Source organism: Poromitra crassiceps (genome assembly GCF_964638095.1).
Source record: "Poromitra crassiceps genome assembly, chromosome: 20".
Taxonomy (NCBI): domain Eukaryota; kingdom Metazoa; phylum Chordata; class Actinopteri; order Beryciformes; family Melamphaidae; genus Poromitra; species Poromitra crassiceps.
Genome location: NC_139637.1, coordinates 6,394,731 through 6,412,738, shown reverse-complemented (window position 1 = coordinate 6,412,738; position 18,008 = coordinate 6,394,731). Strand labels below are relative to the sequence as shown.

The following is an 18,008-nucleotide window of genomic DNA, read 5'->3' as shown; positions in this document are numbered from 1 at the left end:
AAAAACGAAAAATTTTGCTTAGTTTCCACAATATGGTTGTTGTTTTACATCCCTGCACTACACCACTTCAATCAAGATTTACAGTACGCCCAGAAAAGATGTGAATCCACGAAATTTAGAGTGTTCTCCCGTTGAGTTACTGTTTAGAGAGGCTGATTATAGGGGCCCGCGCTACCGCAGCTGACCACTGCGAGCCTGTGCGAGGTTCTTTTGGCGCTGTCACGCTTCCAAAAATAAAAAATGGCGGAGGCTGCTGGGCGCTGATGTTGCAATGGGGCAATATGGAGCTGTCAGTTCTTTCCATAAAAGTTCTTTGATATCATGTCATGTCAAATATATCATCTGAAGAAGTAACACATGGGCGTACACCGCATGCTTAGTGAGAAAGATGGTGTTTGGCAATAATATAAATACATTAATAATTATGTTTTATTTCTTTAGCACTTTTGCAGGTAGAGTTATTAAGTGTTTGACAGGGAATAAAACAAGTAAAAGCTAACAGGAATGAATTGAAAACAGATTAAAGAAGGACCAAATTGCAAACCATTGGCTCAAATTCATCAAGTCAAGCTTCTGTCCATTGGTCAGTCATAGAGTCTTGATTCTCATTGATTTCTTTCAAGACAGCATGTATGAACCTTTTTCAAGATTTTGTTCTCAGTTTGTGGATTGAATCCAGCAGCTTAACTGGCTGAATAGAAAGTGAATTGACCCTTGACCCTGTGCCATGCTTCCAGGTTCAGCTCACGCTGACATCACTGTCTCCTGATTTCCCTCTAGATTAAGATGAAGCTCTGCCTCTTTTTTTAAACCAGGAGCGTTAGTGACTCAATAATAAGAGCTCTGTTTACACTCCTATGTTACAATGTGTGTGTGTGTGTGTGTGTGTGTGTGTGTGTGTGTGTGTGTGTGTGTGTGTGTGTGTGTGTGTGTGCGTGCGTGCGTGCGTGCGTGCGTGCGTGTGTGTGTGTGTGTGTGTGTGGGGGGTAGACATTCAGGTGTAGACCTGAATGAGGGAGTTCAGGTAGGCATGAGGGGGTGTAGACCTGAATGAGGGAGTTCAGGTAGGCAGGAGGGGGTGTAGACCTGAATGAGGGAGTTCAGGTAGGCAGGAGGGGGTGTAGACCTGAATGAGGGTGCAAAGCACACTGGATTAGCACATGGCACATGCATGTGATGTTCTCATGTTGTTCCACGAGACGGCGCTCTCGGTTTGTTGTTGGGATATCAGTGGCCTGTCTTCTTCGTGGGTAGAAGGAGACCGATAATCAGAGAGCCGGTGGCGATAGAATAAGTGACATGTGCCTCTAGCAAAGTACAAGTTAACTAAAAGAGATATAACGCTACCCCCTTTGTGCTGTGGTCTCATTTTGAAACTTTACAGAGTCCAGTCATCAATGGTCAAACGTCGCCAAGTCGCAGATGATCACCAGTGTGATGTAATGGGCTTTTGTACCTCATGAGTATCCGTAGTTGATGACGCTGTACGTAACACGGAAGCAAACAGAACGTGATACTGAGCTGAACTGCATGAGCTGTATACTGAACTGCACGAGTAGCTACTAAAGTTATGCTGATATAAAGTCGTTGTCAAGCCTCATTAATATTACAACCAGTGTCTTTTGCTAACAGCGACCAGAACAGAGGTATGTTTACTATTTGTTTTACATTCAAATGATCAAACAGAGGATTTCATACCTGGAAAAGATTATTACATATTGAAAGCATTTTGTCTACGACGTATAACAACACCACGCTCTATTTTTGGAGCATTTCATGTTGTCTCGCACAAAAATATGTGGTTTAGAGATCATTGACAGTATATTTTATTGTACTTACAGTGAAATGCTCTAACCTAGGTCAGGGGTTTTCAAAGTCTGAGACTGTGAGCCTCCCCCCAGACAAGGCTTGGAAAAAGGACCCCCCCCCTCTCGCTCAATTGAGGCCAGACACTCAACATTTGTGACAAGATAGCTTGAGATTACTGTTTGACATACATCAGACGACACCCAATACATATAAAGGCCTGTCTGATGGCATTAATTTGTTCTGACTCTGGGAAAAACTCTCAAATTCCCCAAAACTACTGTATATCTGAACTACGGTATCTCTTTAACCAAATCACACTCATTTAGTCTATTCTATGTGACAACCTTTTAAAAACTAATGTACTATTTTTTCACTTCCATTCACAGAGTCTCACCTGAAACTGCTTGGAGCCCCCCTGGGGAGGCCTGCCTCCCGCTCACTTTGAAAACCTCTGATCTAGATCAAAAGCTACTGGGTTTAGACTGGTCCAACCTGGGCTGGAATTGTCAGTGATTGTTTTACTCTTTTCCAGAGGAGTTGTTTTCAGCCATGGCGCTGTACACGAGAGCTGCCGAGATCCTGGAGAAAGCTGAGCAGAAGCAGGGCGCTCTGAAGACTCTGGTGTACGACAGCGGCTTTGAGAACATCAAGCAGCTGTTCGCCCTGGTGTGCGAGACCCAGAAGTACTCGTCCATCCTGCAGGAAATCATCAAGTCCACCAAGCTGCTCAAACTGAGCCGGCTGAAGATGAGCCTGGCCAAAGTGCTGGTGTACGACCTGCTGCTGGGCCGGGGGCTGAAGTGCGGCGGCGCCTGGAAGGCCGTGATGATGAAGCACCGGTCCAGACTGCAGGCGGAGCTGGCCCGCATCAAGATCAAACACAAGGTCAGCAGGAACCAGGACCTGCTCCCTGCCACCGGCGTCCAGCCACCCGAGGCCGAGCAGCTGCCCAGGTATCAAGGGTGTTAGAGTTAACTGAAGCTAAACGAACTGAAAAGATATTGTGTTCTTACGAAACTAAGTAAAATAAAAAATATACAGAATATTTCTTCAGTTTCAGTCTTTGACAAAATTTGGTCAAATTTGTCAACAGAAGCATGAGGAGACATTGATGCATAATATATATTGAGACTGGGATGTCTACATAACTCTGAGTGAATTTCACAGTGTTGTTGCCCTTGGCAAATAGCCCCACCACCCCATTATAAAAAAGAAAAGAAAAAAGCAAACCCACTCTGGAAACTTACTGTAACTAAACTGAATTGAAAACAAAAATCAAAAACAAAATAAAAACTTGATGACGAATACTAAACTCTAAATATCTCTGCCAGGTATGTGCGCGTGAACACCCTGAAGACCACGGTGGACGATGCCGTCGACTACCTGAAGAGGGACGGGTTCTCCTACCTGGGACAGGCCTGGAGGCTGGAGGACCTGAGCCTTAAGAAGAAATCCTTTGTGAGGGATCTGCACCTCTCGGACCTGCTGGTCTTTGCTCCTAAGACGGACTTCCATGACCACTTCTTGTACAAGGCGGGTCACATCATCCTGCAGGACAAAGCCAGCTGCCTCCCTGCCCACCTCCTCGACCCGCCGCCCGGCAGCCACGTCCTCGACGCCTGCGCCGCCCCGGGCAACAAGACCAGCCACCTGGCGGCCATCTTGAAGAACAAGGGGAAGCTGTTTGCCTTTGATTTGGACGCCAAGCGTCTGTCCACCATGTCCACCCTCCTGCTGCGGGCGGGGGTCACGTGTCAGCAGCTGGCCAACCAGGACTTCCTGAAGGTGGATCCCGACAGCCCGCAGTATAAAGACGTGGAGTTTGTCCTGCTGGATCCCTCGTGCAGCGGATCAGGTAGGATTCAGTGTTTGATCTCATAGTTGGTGGTGCTGCTGCAGCAATGAAGCGCGAAGCAGGTGAGACCTCGAGCACGTGTTTGCTCTCACACGCGAACCAAAGTACGAGGTACAGTAGAAATGAGCACGGTCAGCTGAGTGGGCGAGCGTGTGCATGTGAACTGCGTGCGCTGGAAATACTGGAAGCGTGCTCTATTTCTAGTATGCTATAACACTAATAATAATAATAATAATCTAGTATGCTATAACACACGATCAGTAACACACACGATCAGTAACACACGATCAGTAACGCCATGTTTCGTTTACAACAGTCCTCCTGGATCAGAAGTATACAGAATGTATACTTACTCTACGAATTGTATTTTGCTACTGACATTCTAATTATTTTTCGTTTCTATCGCATTTACTAGTTATTCTATGCTATGTTGTGTTTTTCTGCTTATTTGCTTATATTGCATTTACTACTGTCTATTTTATGCTATGTGTGTTCTGTGAGCGAGCTACTGTAACTTGTCCCAATTTCCCCCCGGGGATCATTAACACATTGAGTGCCAAGGACGTCTGTGGACGTCCTAAAAAAAAGTAACGAGGAGTGCCAAGGACGTCTGTGGACGTCCTAAAATCATAATTCATATTATTCCATAATTCTGCTGTTTAAGGTCGTACCCAGCCAGTGAGCATGAATCCCTTCAAGGGATCACACGGTGCCACCTTAAAACTCTACACGGGAGCTGCGCCACCCACCTCAGATCCTTTACTTTGTGCAGGAGAAAGCGGAGAAAGCCGTGATCAGAGAGACACCGACGCATGCTGCAGCCAGAGCCACACAGATTGCTCTGTCCGCAGCCGACAGTTGGCTGCGATCCGAGCCCACAACTGAGCTCCTCCGCCTCTGTCTATCCGCCTGCACACAGCCCCTCCACACGACCACCCGCCAGAAAGGCAGCATCCGAAGCCGAACGGCCAAACCTTCTCCCTCAGTCCCGCCTGCCATTTCCTTGTTGCGCTGAAATCTGCCCGGGGCAAAAACCGAGGCTGCGAAGACAGACTGTGTGCGTGTGGGGAGGAGCCCGCAGCTCAGGGGTGGAGAGGGGGGGAGGGGGGGGTGGGGCACGCAGGCTGCACAGAACCACACCACGCCACCACATCAGAAAACACCAGCCAGAGTCAGTGAATGTGCTTGAAATTAGAGTGCAAAAAGTATTCATAAAAGTGACTTTATCTTGAAAAGTAAAAAAAAAAACAGAAAACCCTTGAAAGTGCTCTTCTTTCAGAGGCTGTCATTTCATAATGGAACTGTCTAGAAACAAAATTTCTTCTTTGGAAGAAGCAGGAGTGTCCAATGTTTCATTAAAGTCCAGCCCTGTCAATATAGCCCTAATAGAAAAAATTCTATAGCTGTTTTCAACTGAATGGAAGTGAATCTGGCACAGGCTCCAGACAATTTTACTGAAGCGCTGTGGCACTCAATGTGTTAAAGTCTTTCTGATTCTGATTCTGATTCTGATTTGTATTGCTTTCGGTCAGCCTGCACCTCATCAGTAACCTGACGCTGCCAGATGGTTTGTGTGTCGTGTGATCGTGATCTCATGATCTCGCGTGAATCCAGCTGCCTCGCAAGGTTTCCTCATCAGTGATTGTGTGCATTTTCCCCTCTCATATCATTTGCTTATGACGTGTGTGTGTGTGTGTGTGTGTGTGTGTGTATTTTGCAGGTATGGTGTGTCTGCGTGACGACGCCTCCTCCACTGACGGGGAGAAGCAGCAAGCTCGTCTGGCCTCCCTGGCCTCCTTCCAGCTGCGCTGCCTGAACCACGGCCTGCGCTTCCCCCGCCTGCAGCGCCTGGTCTACTCCACCTGCTCCGTCCACAGCCAGGAGAACGAGGAGGTCGTCACCGCCTGTCTGCAGCAAAACCCCGGCTTCAGGTAGGTCTACTCCACCTGCTGCGGGCTAAAGAGGTGTCCGGCTGCATTTTATATTGCAATTACAGCGTTTCCGTTTTTGCAAGTGGACAGTGTTTGGGACCGCACTAACGTGCAGTTTGAAGATCTGGATTATGAACAGTAAATATTGAACCCTCCCCTGGACGTCTCTGTCTCCCCCTCAGGCTGGTTCCTCTGCTGGCCCAGTGGCCGGAGCGTGGCCTGCAGCCGCTCAGCCAGTGCCTGCGTGCCAGCACCAGCACCACCCTCACACACGGCTTCTTTGTGGCTCTGCTGGAGAAACACTGTGAAGACCAGGAGCAAGCGCTGCACATCATGTAAATATTGTCCAGTGATTTCAAATTTAAATTATTGTGGAAATCATGATTTTTTTTATCCTGTGCAATTTGTACAGTAAAACCTTTAGGGGTCTATTCTATTCTAGCCAATTCCACCTAAAAGTCTTACTTTACAAATACAATATACTTTTGTATTTTGGACACTTCCCCTGATAATGCAAATTAATTAGAAGTAGTCATTTGTTTTTGATGTGTGATTTCTTCTTCCAGACACCTTTCTGTCATCAAAGAAATCTAGGCAGGAGTGTAATCTATAAAGGAATGTTTTGAATGTATTTTCGCTGATAGACTCCCAGGTTGAGGACCACAAGAACAGTCAAGTTAGTCCGAACCATCTAAAACACCTGAACTGAATTCACAAGGTTTCCACACAACAGCATCAACATGTTTGCTTCCCTCCCTCTGCTCTCTTAACAGTGACCCCGGTCCAGAGGAGACACCCTGCCGCCCGTCTGTCTGTGAGGAGAAGCCTGCTGCCTCTCCAGGAGAGGCAGCAGCCAGTGAGGAGGAGGAAATGGAGGCGACGGAGGACAAACCTGAAGTGCACGCCGTCGGTATGCCAGCCAAGAAGAAGAGGAAGAGGAAGAAGAAAAAGAAGGCAGCCAAAGCAGAGTGAAACTGGACATTTAAAATGGAGAGACTGCCACCATGTTGTCTGGAGGGGAATGTCATGCACAGGGCCTATACCTTTCCAATGAAACATCTGGGGAATGGAACTGAAAATAAAGATTTTTTTTTACTCTATAACATTGCCTCTGCCTGTGCCCAGGGTTCCTACGAAAGTATGGAATTTGATTAGACTATTTTCCAGATCTGGAAAAAGGAAGAGTATGGGAAAATATTTGTTTCCAGACTATTGTCTTGACTATCTGACTATACATTTTTCTAAATATTAAAATAATGAATTTATTCAAATATTTGTATTTATTTTTTCAAACAGACAAACTCATGAAACGTAAACCCCCCTTTCCCACATTGAGACACAAAAATAAAATAAAATAAAACAAAACAGCAACATATAACTGATGACCACTACCTCACACAGTTCGCATCACCACCTTATAGAAACATAAAAAAAGTAGAATATCATTTTACTCTATTGTAGCATATTGAGACTCAAAATAATTTAAAAATGGTTGCCAGACTTTAAAAAACTTTTGCACAGACCCTCGAATTGAGTATTTCAACTTTTCAAGTTTTAGATGAGCCATCACTTCTCCAACCCATTGTTTATGTGTAGGAGGTATAACCTAACCTGAATCCGCCAGATGGCAGCATTGTTCAACAATTCAAATGTGAACCAACCTACATACATCTGGCAGCTCAGGTTAGGTATAACCAACTTCCGCTTGAAAATCCTGAATTTAGACAAAATAAATTGTTAAGTAATCAATTGTTAATTGTTAACAGTTAATGGCCACACTGGGTTAACCCATTGATACCTGATGCAGCATTTGCATGTATATCCCTCATTTGCGGTTCGCGGTCTAGGAAATGCTGCATCAGGTATCAATGGGTTAATGCTGAACTTTCAACACATGAAAACAACAAGGCACAGACAGAGTATTGTAGAGAAAAAAAGGCTTTATTCCATAACATTAACATAACATTTATTCTGTAACATTCTCTGGATATTTCCATCAGTTAAATAAACAATGCGAGAAAAGAGGTCCGTCCAGCAGAAGCAGCTGATCAAGATGTTGTTGACCAATACTTGACCCAACTGATGATTACAAGGATGGCTTCTGATTGGACGAAGGTGTTTACATTCATTAATTACGTTCAATTGTTGCTGTAACCGTATGTTGAAAAAATCTGCCCAACGCCTGACTCCTGTGACATAACATCGTATCGTGACATACGTGTACATTGAATGTAGGTCAGCTGCTTAACTCGTGTCAAATGAAGATGCAAAACGCGATCTGCCCACAGTGTGAAAACAATTCAACATCACAGTTCAGTCATTTGAAGCATCACTGACCTACAGAAAAGCAAACGCAAACAAAACAGTTTGCAGGCTGGAAAAAAAACAACGTTTTACTGCAAAGTGAACCAACAGTCTGTCTGCACCTGGTGTCTCACAAACGAAAACAAGTCAGCAGGAGAAATAAACTATTAATCAGAGGTATTATTTTGTATCGTTCAAGTCTTTAGCGTTCATATAGTGTGTCTATAAAGGCCGACTGGTTACATCCTGGAGCACTATTGGGAATGTTTGTCAGGTGATCTCAGGTCTGACATACTAACCATGAAAAGGGGAACAAGGAACATCAAGAGGAACATTTCAGTTTGAACCAAACCAACTGATCATAATATGAAGAGTAGACATCAAATGACACCAACAAATCCTGCACCTGTTGCACTGATTTTGCTGTTGATGATATTCCCGGGCTGTGTCGATTCTAAATATCATTCTAAAGCTAAACAGACTATCCCCCCCCTTCAGGAAGTGAAAAGTGAGTGGGATTGTGTCACAGTTGGGAGAGCTCCGCCTACCAATCGTCTGGGCACTAATTGTCCAAAAATAGTTGTTTGAACGGCGGCTAACAAACCAAACCAAACCGACGGCCCTCTGTCACGTGACCAGAAATGACGCTCTCCCCCACGCTATTCTCCGTAGTGAAACAAACTGGAGATCACTTTGTAACATGGAGAGAACTTTTTAAACGTTGAAAATAGATTTTCCCCCCGAGCAACGTTACATTATATGACTCCATTTTATCTGTTTACAAGCACACGACTTCTGCCTACCACCGGCCTTTCTGCACGAAGGGACACTAACCTAACTAATCTAACTAACCTAACTAATCTAACTAACCTAACCTAAACACTTTGGATTGTTGTTGTTTTACTCTCTCTAAATGAGTGGTGTGGATATAGACTGAGACCTGAGGCTGGTGTCAGTAACGTGTGCAAGCTGGACGTATTATTAGGTGAAGTATGCAGTTTGTGCTGAATGATGGAATGAGCTGGAGGCACTTCAGTGTTTGGCGACGCCGTTGGTCTTCTTTGCGTTCTTCCCTCTTAGGGAGTCTCTGTACAGAAGCAGCCTCTCTGTGGTGTGAGGGGGCAGACGGCTCCTCTTGGCCCGGACGATGCATGTGGCCATGGGACAGAGGCGGTCGAAGCCCCCCGAGGTGGCCGGTACGGCCAGCAGCTTCCTGACAATGTTCTGCAGCCGGGGGAAGCGGTTAGCACACCTCCAGAACGGCAAGCTGGAGTTAGCGCACAGCAGCGGCTCCGACAGGTACATGTCCAGCTCAGAGATCTTCTTCTTTTTGGCGGGTGGCTGGAGAAAGTTGAAGATGGAGTCGGACTTGCGCTTGACGTCGTTTTCGCCGTCTCCATCGCCGCCGTCGGTGTCGTCTAAGCCGGCGCCGGAAGCGTCCGCGATCGAGTTGGACTGGCTCTCCTCTTCGTGGTCCTGCTTGCTTTGCGTTCCCTCGCCTGTCGTCTGTTCAGCTGCCTCCACAGTGGGAGAGGCCACGGCGTCCATGTTTTCCACCGTCTCCTCCACCGTCTCCTCCACCATGGAGCGAGCCTGGGACTTTGACAGAGCCATTAGGAACATCTCTCCTTCCTGTTTGGCATCAGGGAATGGCTGGAAAAAGGCAGTCAGGGTTAGAGTTTTGCTTCCAAGGCCAGATACAAACTGTGATTTGTACTTTGACAGATTACATTTAAACTCAAAGAACCATTGTTGCAAAACGACAGAACAATTATTTGTGGATGACGTTCTCTCACTCATAGATCTACCACAGATTGGATGGGGCATTGCTGTTACACTGTGTAACAGAAGGCGGTCATCTTGCCTGGGTCACAGGTATGGACAGAAATGTAGCTTTCAACATCTGAAAATACGTTGAATGCTATTTTATTTTCATTTTTTTATCTTCATTACTGAGACTTTTTCAGGTGTTTGGAAAGCAGTCAAACCATTGTTTTCTTTTACATTAAATCTATAGGATCAGATGTGGCAAAAGAGCTATTTTGTCTGAGAAACAGAATTTTGTCTATGTCATACTGCCCCCCTCTAAAGCCATTTTGGGGCCACCATCTCCCATCTCTCTTTGTCATCGTTCAATTGATCTACTTTAGATCAAGGATGACAACGAACTTCATACATCCGTCCAAACTCCATACCTGCAGTTTGATCCTGGGGTCGAGCACGGCGGCGACGATCAGGTCCCTCTGGAGGATCATGGACTGGAAGTGGGTGTGGAGGCCCATGCGCAGGCCCTTGGAGAAGTGGGTGTAGCTGGTGCTGCGGTTCTCCAAGCTCTTATCCAGGCCAACGATGGAGGGGATGATGAAGGAGATGGTCACCCCATTTCCCTGGAGGACCTGGGTTTAAAGTACAGCAGTCAGTCAGTTTCTACCAACAATATACTACTGGTTACAAATTAAGCTCAAATCTAAATTATCCAACATACAAAAACAAAAAAACAATAAAATAACAAAAAACATGAAAACTGTTAGACTGTCCTTGTCAGGTGTGAAACCGACCAGAAGTAGATCCGCAACTTATTTGGGTATCAATGAGATGTAAAACAGCAACTAACTTGCCTAGGCTGAGCTTTGCCTATGTTGGCACCTCGTAACTCTCTTACCTGGATGGCTTCCTCAAAGGGCTCGAGGAGACCCAGGATGTCGACCACCTGTTCCCGCTTGGCCTGGACCAGCGGCGGGGCACTGGTGGTGTCCTTGGCCTCTATTCGAGCCTGGGCCAGGACGGATGTGATGGCGCTCCAGGCCGTCTCCTGGACCATCCGGCGCATGGAGATCATCATGGAGTTCCAACGGCAACTACTGGAGGGAGGGGACAGAGACAGGCCGCACTCCTTCAACAGCACCTGAGAAAGAAAACGTGACGGCCATATAAGTACCATGCGTCTCTAGAGCCAGAAACTGTTTGTTTTCTGTGATTCCCCATTGAAAAAGTATCTGTCAGTTTACTAAAGGAAATGTTCTGGGGACATGATGGCTGTATAATGAAATCATTACATTAAATAAAAAACTATCCGATTGGAATCCAATCACCCAAAATGCATTTTAATGCCAGGTCCCTTTACACCTTGTATTAAAACACCTGGGCTGTAAAAAAAATACAACACAAGTGTATTTCTCCTACCTCGGTCCAGTAGGCGCTGCTCCTGAAGAAAGCCACCACATTGTGGACCTGGGAGAGCAGGTTCTCCACAACCCTGGAGTTCTTCAGTGCCTCCTTGATCACCAGCTGCAGCATTTTGGCCACACAGCTGGTCCCGGTTCCCATCTGCAGCTCCGAGAAGGGCGACTCCTCCGTTTCGGACAGCTGGTCCGACAGAAAGGCCACCAACTCGTCTCCGTCCGGTTCCCCCCTGTGAGACGAGCACATGATCTTGTAGTCGCAGAACAAGCTGTTGGCCGCCACCGCTTCCTTGGCCTGGTTGGGGAGGACATAGCCGATGTTGTGCGGGAAAATGCCGTAGCTCAGCAGCACGCCTTCCAGCTCACGGGCCACGGCGCCGCTCAGGTTCTTGCGGCCGAGGCGACGGAACGCCACGGTGGGATGACGGATCTGCCAGCTGTCGTTGAGGTAGTGGAGCTGCACGGCGACGATGGGCTCCTCCGACGATTGGCCACCTGCCCACAGGTCAAAGGTGACGTGAATGACGCCCTCCCCGCCGCTGGCGGTGGCCAGGCAGGCCTTCAGGTCGTGGATAAACTGGGGCTTGACTTTTTTCTCCACGTCCTCGTACAGATGCTGGCCCACGGCGCGCTGCGAGAGCTTGCTGTACTGAGGACCAATGATGGTGCTCATGAACGACCTGAAGCCTGTGCCTTCCACAAAACTGAGAGGAACAAAGAGAAGATGACAGGTTGATAGTGTACATTTTCAAACTATTCTCAATTTAACTGACGGTCTCAAATTGCGTGTTTTTCCAGTGAAAGTCACCTGAGAGGCAGCATGTCCTCGGCAATCATCCTCAGCGCTGCCTCAGTGAGCTTCCCCTGGATCTCCATCTGGACCGGTGCAATGGCTGGGCTGGAGCTGGAGCTGGAGCTGGAGCTGAGGGGGCGCGAGGAATACTCTTTCCTCGATGGTAAGGTCTGTGGAGGAGGGACCTTCTTCTGCTTGGCTTTCTTCTCCTCCTTCGGCTTTGTCTCTTTCTTGGGGTTGAGCTACAGGACCAGTAAGGAGTAGGAGTTAAAAAGTGAAGAACTATCTCAGCCCTACATATTATGCATACATGCTTGCCAGCTGTGTGTGCCTTTGGCAAATAAGCACTTTTCTATGACAGGTTAGGAATCCTGAAGTTAAATTCAATACATTTTAAGGCTTTTTTAAGACCTTTTCAATATATTTTAAGACATCAACGCCAGCAATATTGGTGTAAATCACAAGTTTCATCACAATAGGATATATAGATTCTTTGGACAACAGATATTTGCTGATAGCACAAAGTCTGCCACAATACGATTTCGATTCAATTCAGGGGGCTGCGATCGATATGAGACGATAGCACACAGTATGCCCACTTAACGCAATCAGCATAATAGCTACACAATTTAATACCTCATCAAATAGTGATTAAGACTTTTTAAGGGCCTTAATTTTCCCTAAATTGATCTATCAACTTTAATACTTTTCAAGACCCAGTCATGAATACATATACAACACGTCTGATCTTGTAGCCACACCACATGACTACAGTGAGACACATCAATGGCTTGGGCATCGAGAACAACAAAACACATTGATCATCGAATTGATATAGTGTCATTGAAATGTAATGATTATAGCATTCTAACCGCCACAAGAGGGACGCGGCCACTCGTCAAAGGAGGTGCCGGCTCAGTGTCTAGAACAACGTCACACTTGAAGTCTACCTGCAAGACAACAGACCACACCAACTTGAATGTAGAGACTTCTATTGTGCATGTATGTACTATACAGCATGGTATTAGTATTATGTCATCTGGCTATTAGGCGTGTGCGATGTCAACCAAAGTGCCATCGCGATGGTTCCACAGTGACACATCACGATGTAGAAGGCTCGGAGGTGGATGGGGGTCGGCCCATCGACGATGGTCGACGTCATCGTGCCAACCCTACCGTCTATGGTGCGCATGTTATTAATGCTGTATGTTGTTAGAAGGCCTGGGGCTGTGAATCTTCACTGGCCTCATGATTCGATTCGATTACGATTCAGAGGGCTACGATTCGATTCGATTACTATTATCGATGCATCTTAAATCAATGCATCACTTCTTTCCGCAATACATGATTTATTTTTTCTCACTTTCTTTTTTCTCACTGTGTGGCTACTTTTAAAATAAAAGTGCATTTGGAATTGCATTGTATTATGATCCATAATTAAAATAAACAACTGCATGTACTTCAATTATGTTTTATTTGATTATTAAAAAAAATAAAATAACAATAATAATTTAATAATCGATTTTTGACATTTGTGAATCGATGCAGAATCGTGCACGTCCGCATCGCGATGCATCTTATAATCGATTATTTTTGACACCCTTATGGGTCGCATAACATCAGGACCATTTAGGTCAGTTGTCCATCACAGAAAATGCATTCAAATACTTTCCTGTGATTGGCCCAAACATTATGGCACTCATCGCATTGTCCTCTGTGCCAAATACCACCACTGTGTTACCAAACAGGCTAAAACAATGCATACAAAGTATTTGCAATTACTATGCGCCCCAGTTCAGATTTTTAGACACGTGCTAATCTCAATGATCTCCGAGTATCGTACCTCTCCGTGCTCAAACTGCTGGATGTCGACGGTGACGCTGTCAAGATCTTCATTGAATAAACCCAGCTCGGCTTTACGTCTGATGGTCGCGTTCCAATGGTTCTTAATAGCATTGTCCGTCCTGCCAGAGGGATTGAAAATTAGCATTGACACCTCAGCATCGTTACTTATATTATGTTTACAGCAATCTGATGCATGTTTATGTCGAGTCAACGGGATTAGATACACATATATATATACACCGGTATACACATACACACACATATATATATATATATATATATACACACACACATATATATATACATACATATATATATACACACACACACACACACACACATTATATATATATATATATATATATATATATATTTTTTACTGTGTGTGTTTTTATTGGACCTTGTGTCTGCTAATAAAGATTGATTGATTGATATACACACACACATATATATATATATATATATATATATATATATATATATATATATATATATATATATATATATACTGTATTACAGTACATCATCTTCTTTCTGATGGACCATCCACCTTGTCAAACATCAAGACTAATGTCAACAAATCAACCACTGCTACATTATGTGCCCCACCTTCCAGGGAGAAGCCTGGCGATCTCGGCCCACCGGTTTCCCAGAATGCTTTGGGCTTTGTAGACGATGAGGTCTTCCTCGTTGCTCCAGTTTGACTTTTTGACAAGCGGGTCAAGGTGGTTGTTCCAGCGCTCACGACACTGTTTCCCCTGCCGCCCCTTCAGGTTCTTAGCTACCACAGCCCAGTTTTTGGTGCCATGCTGGGCAACAAGTTCAACCACCTAAACAGAGAAAACAAATATGGACACAAACGGAAGGGGTGGATACGATTGATTTCATCATTTTCCAAAGCAGAGTAATTATTTCCATAATTCTGTTAGTCCCTGAAGCGCAATTAGAAATGATTCTTAGTGTTTGATTTAACCTGCTTGAAGTACCTGATGAGGTTTGACACATTAGAACAGCTCATACAGTGTCTAACAGAAAAGTATACAAACTTGACTTTCAAACAACATTCGTGAGAGACTGAAGAAATGTTGCGTCCTGGTCCTGTGGTCAAATGAACTGGTGCTTAAAAGATGATTAACATGATCGTGAATAGTTAACTGGTCAGCCTCAGAGATTGTGTGACTCTCATTTCTCACCTTCTCATCTTCTTCCTTGGTCCAGCTGCCCCTGACCACGTCAGGATCCAGGTATTTTTTCCAGCGGTCCATACACTGGAAGTCTGTCCGCCCCTGTGACAGCAAAAATAAATCCCTTCTGAAGATTAACTTTTACTGCCTTTCTGTCATGGTTTGGATTCTGCGCACTTGTAATCTGATTTCTTAATGTTTACTATTTATTTTTAATCCCCCCCCCCCCCCCCCCACACACACTTTTTTAAATCTTCAACTTCATATTCCTTGCTTTTATGTCAAGTACTTTCCAAATGCTGCTTTTAGATGAGTGCTACATACATAGTTTATAATATTACTGCTATGATATTTTTTATAGAAACAAATCTGAAAAATAATCAAATAAACAAATGAATGAATGAACGGATGAATGAAGGAATGAATGATGTATGAAATGCAAGGAAGAAGGAAGGATTCATCATGATGAGATTCCTAATATAAATGGCACTGCAACAGTTACTCACAGGTAAGAAACTGGCGATGGTTTTCCAATCTTTCTTCCCAAAGTTGCTGATGAGGATTTTGAGATTTTCGTCCTGTAAATTGGAGGACAACAATTCAGATACAACATAATCAGATACAATGTAATCCTTAAAAGCTAGAATTGAAATTCTGAGTTAGCAAGCAAGGCCATAAAAGGTATTATTCTGAAGTATAACCTGCTGACTTTTGGGACCTCAGATGAAATTTAGCTTCCTAGCTAATTCTGGGACAGTTTCTGACTGTCCATTGTCCCTGCCTGCCAAATAAATTAAATAAATAAATCCATTTTGATGTTCATTTTTCTCAAGGAAGGTTCGCTGACCAACCATGTATGTATACTTTTTTTAAGTGCTAGCCTGCTGCTACGGTTCAGTGAGCAGCCAGTTTTGTAATTCTGGCAATTCTACTTTAAATCGTGACAGGTTTTCAGGATTTTCAGCTAAATGGCTAAAAAAAATTAATGTCAAGGTGTTGTTGTATGAGAAACAATTGTTAAATGTCACTCACCTCCTCCTGTGTCCATTTGACTTGGTTCAACTTCTTGTCTGCTGAGTCCGAGTCGGTGTCAATATACAGATTATCGTCTTTGTCTTCGTCCATGCTGAAAACACACAAGTAAACAAAAATGTACAAGAAGGGACAAATTGAAGAGGCAGTTCAAACACATTACCAGATATAAAGATTTAAAAAATCATCTTCGGTAGTATTAAATTGTGTGTGGTGTTAAAAATAATAATAATAATCAGGCGACCCTATTTGAATTCCAGGTGACCCCACTTAGGGTCATGACCCTAAGGTTGGGAACCACTGAATTAACGTTACCAAAGATTATATTTAATTCAGCTGCAAGTTGAGTATCACTGAATTAAACCTTCCACGTGGATCACTGAAGTGAAGATGAAATGCTAATCTGAATGACACTGCCTTGATCAGATCACTCATCACTACACTGTGAAAAGCCAATACAGGTGATTCACCTGTATAAATAAAGGTTAAATAAAAAATAAAAAAATAAAACTGCTATAAAATGGCTACTCTCTCCCACTCATCATCAATGGGGCAACCGCCGATATCTTTCTTTTGAGGAAAGGAAGGAAATGAGTACATGTAGACTAGAGTCTTGTGATCCAACGTCATGTCATCTTGAAGCGTTTCTGAGACTGGCTGACTCACAAGCTATAACGTTTCAAGTTTTATGAAAGAAAAATAAGAAAAATTGTGATGGAGACAGAGATCTTGGCACAGTGTAGCTAGCCGCAACAGTTGCCTCATTGGGATAATGTTGTAGTTACCAAGGCATTGCACTTTCCCTTCCCCCAACCTGACTAACTTCACAAGCATGCATGCGGTTGCGCTAACGTACACAGCTAACTGCTCTGAGCAGAAAAGCAGGCAGATAGCTCAAAGGAAACTAGCACGTTCGTCGGCACCAATCTAATGAAGATAGCCTTATAAATGGAAAACACTGCACTGCTAAACTATTAACACAAAACTATTGCGAGTAACAGAAAACGTATGATAAAAAAGGGACATTATAACTTACGTCCCAACTTGGCTAGGAAGCTAGGTTAGCTAACTTGAGTTAGCCAGCCTCATGAACACACTGCCTGCTGGAGTGGAGACGTTGTGACTGTCTGTAGAGAGCGCCTCTAACGGCCGTTGTGAGCAAACGCCACTAAACCGCCCACCTGACATCTTTTTGTATCAGCGATGCTGAAAAACGTTCATAATCATTTATATATCCATGTGTGTTTTGCTGCTAAAGGTAACAGTACACACACCAGCTAAAGAGAGCTAGCATAGGAATGCCTAACGTTACCCGAACTTAAAGTTTAGCTCGATTGTTCTGCTTCTGGAATACAGCTGCTGGGTCCAGACTATCCTCCAGCTCACAACACAAGAGGGCAACACACAGGCTTTTAAACAGACAAACTAGTTAACACGTAAATCAAATGCACTAAAATGTCTGTCAAATTGATTGCAATGTAACAACAGCTGCCAAACAGTTCCCACTGCTAAATAGCACAAACTACGTTAGCTAACGTTAGCTCCACTTACCCGCGCGACATCCGCTCTTCAAAAAGCAGGGGAACTCGACTGCTACCAGCAGTATTTTACCCTAAAATAATACTGGTGTTATTAGAAACGAATAGATGGCTTGAATAAACTTAAGACAGTGTAACTTGGCTCCTCGCGGTGACGTTACAGAAGCAACAGTTTACGAACTTGTGCCCGTGCAGCAGCGTGCTGTTCGTTGTTATGGTTGGTGGTGTAGCAGCCTACCTGTATTTTTTTTTCCCGGGACGGAAAACGAGACTGGTCTGTTCAAGAAACCAGCGTGAAGTTAGCAGAGGTTTTCACAGCTCCAGCACGAATTTCACTTCCGGTTTAGTGATTTTTGCCGCCTTCAAAATAAAAGCATGATGCTAAAGTTCTGTTTTTAAAATAAAAATTAAAGTTGTAATCTAACTATGAGACCCAACATAATGAATATAAGGACTGAGCCTGTTCGTTTTTCTTGTTTGTGTATTTTTCTGAAATTTTTGAAAATGAAATATTAAAAAAATATATATGTTTTTC

General features: G+C 44.3%; 2 protein-coding genes across 5 annotated transcripts; one reads left to right on the top strand and one right to left on the bottom strand.

Annotated features, from left to right (window-relative positions):
• Positions 1 to 1,516: 1,516 nt before the first annotated feature.
• Positions 1,517 to 6,818, top strand: LOC310794572 (28S rRNA (cytosine-C(5))-methyltransferase-like). 2 transcript variants are annotated; one of them, XM_083656550.1, is made up of 6 exons: positions 1,517 to 1,646; positions 2,196 to 2,762; positions 3,141 to 3,664; positions 5,385 to 5,595; positions 5,778 to 5,930; positions 6,369 to 6,818. In XM_083656550.1, exons 2-6 carry the CDS (start codon positions 2,359 to 2,361, stop codon positions 6,565 to 6,567), a joined length of 1,491 nt encoding a protein of 496 aa, XP_083512676.1. In that variant the 5' UTR covers positions 1,517 to 1,646; positions 2,196 to 2,358; the 3' UTR covers positions 6,568 to 6,818. The 2 variants fall into 2 exon arrangements, with proteins under 2 accessions (XP_083512676.1, XP_083512675.1); XM_083656549.1 differs by having other exon boundaries at positions 1,543 to 1,646; positions 2,342 to 2,762.
• Positions 6,819 to 7,568: 750 nt separating this feature from the next.
• LOC310794720 (uncharacterized protein) lies at positions 7,569 to 17,615 on the bottom strand. Of its 3 annotated transcripts, none has more exons than XM_083656738.1 (12): positions 17,487 to 17,615; positions 15,936 to 16,029; positions 15,410 to 15,481; positions 14,913 to 15,005; positions 14,329 to 14,549; positions 13,718 to 13,838; positions 12,747 to 12,824; positions 11,890 to 12,116; positions 11,083 to 11,785; positions 10,562 to 10,804; positions 10,095 to 10,295; positions 7,569 to 9,552 (listed from the first exon to the last, which is right to left on the bottom strand). In XM_083656738.1, the coding sequence occupies exons 1-12, from the start codon at positions 17,495 to 17,497 to the stop codon at positions 8,932 to 8,934; spliced, it is 2,685 nt and encodes an 894-aa protein (XP_083512864.1). In that variant the 5' UTR covers positions 17,498 to 17,615; the 3' UTR covers positions 7,569 to 8,931. The 3 variants fall into 3 exon arrangements, with proteins under 3 accessions (XP_083512864.1, XP_083512865.1, XP_083512866.1); XM_083656739.1 differs by lacking the exon at positions 17,487 to 17,615 and adding an exon at positions 16,972 to 17,042; XM_083656740.1 differs by lacking the exon at positions 12,747 to 12,824.
• Positions 17,616 to 18,008: the final 393 nt, after the last annotated feature.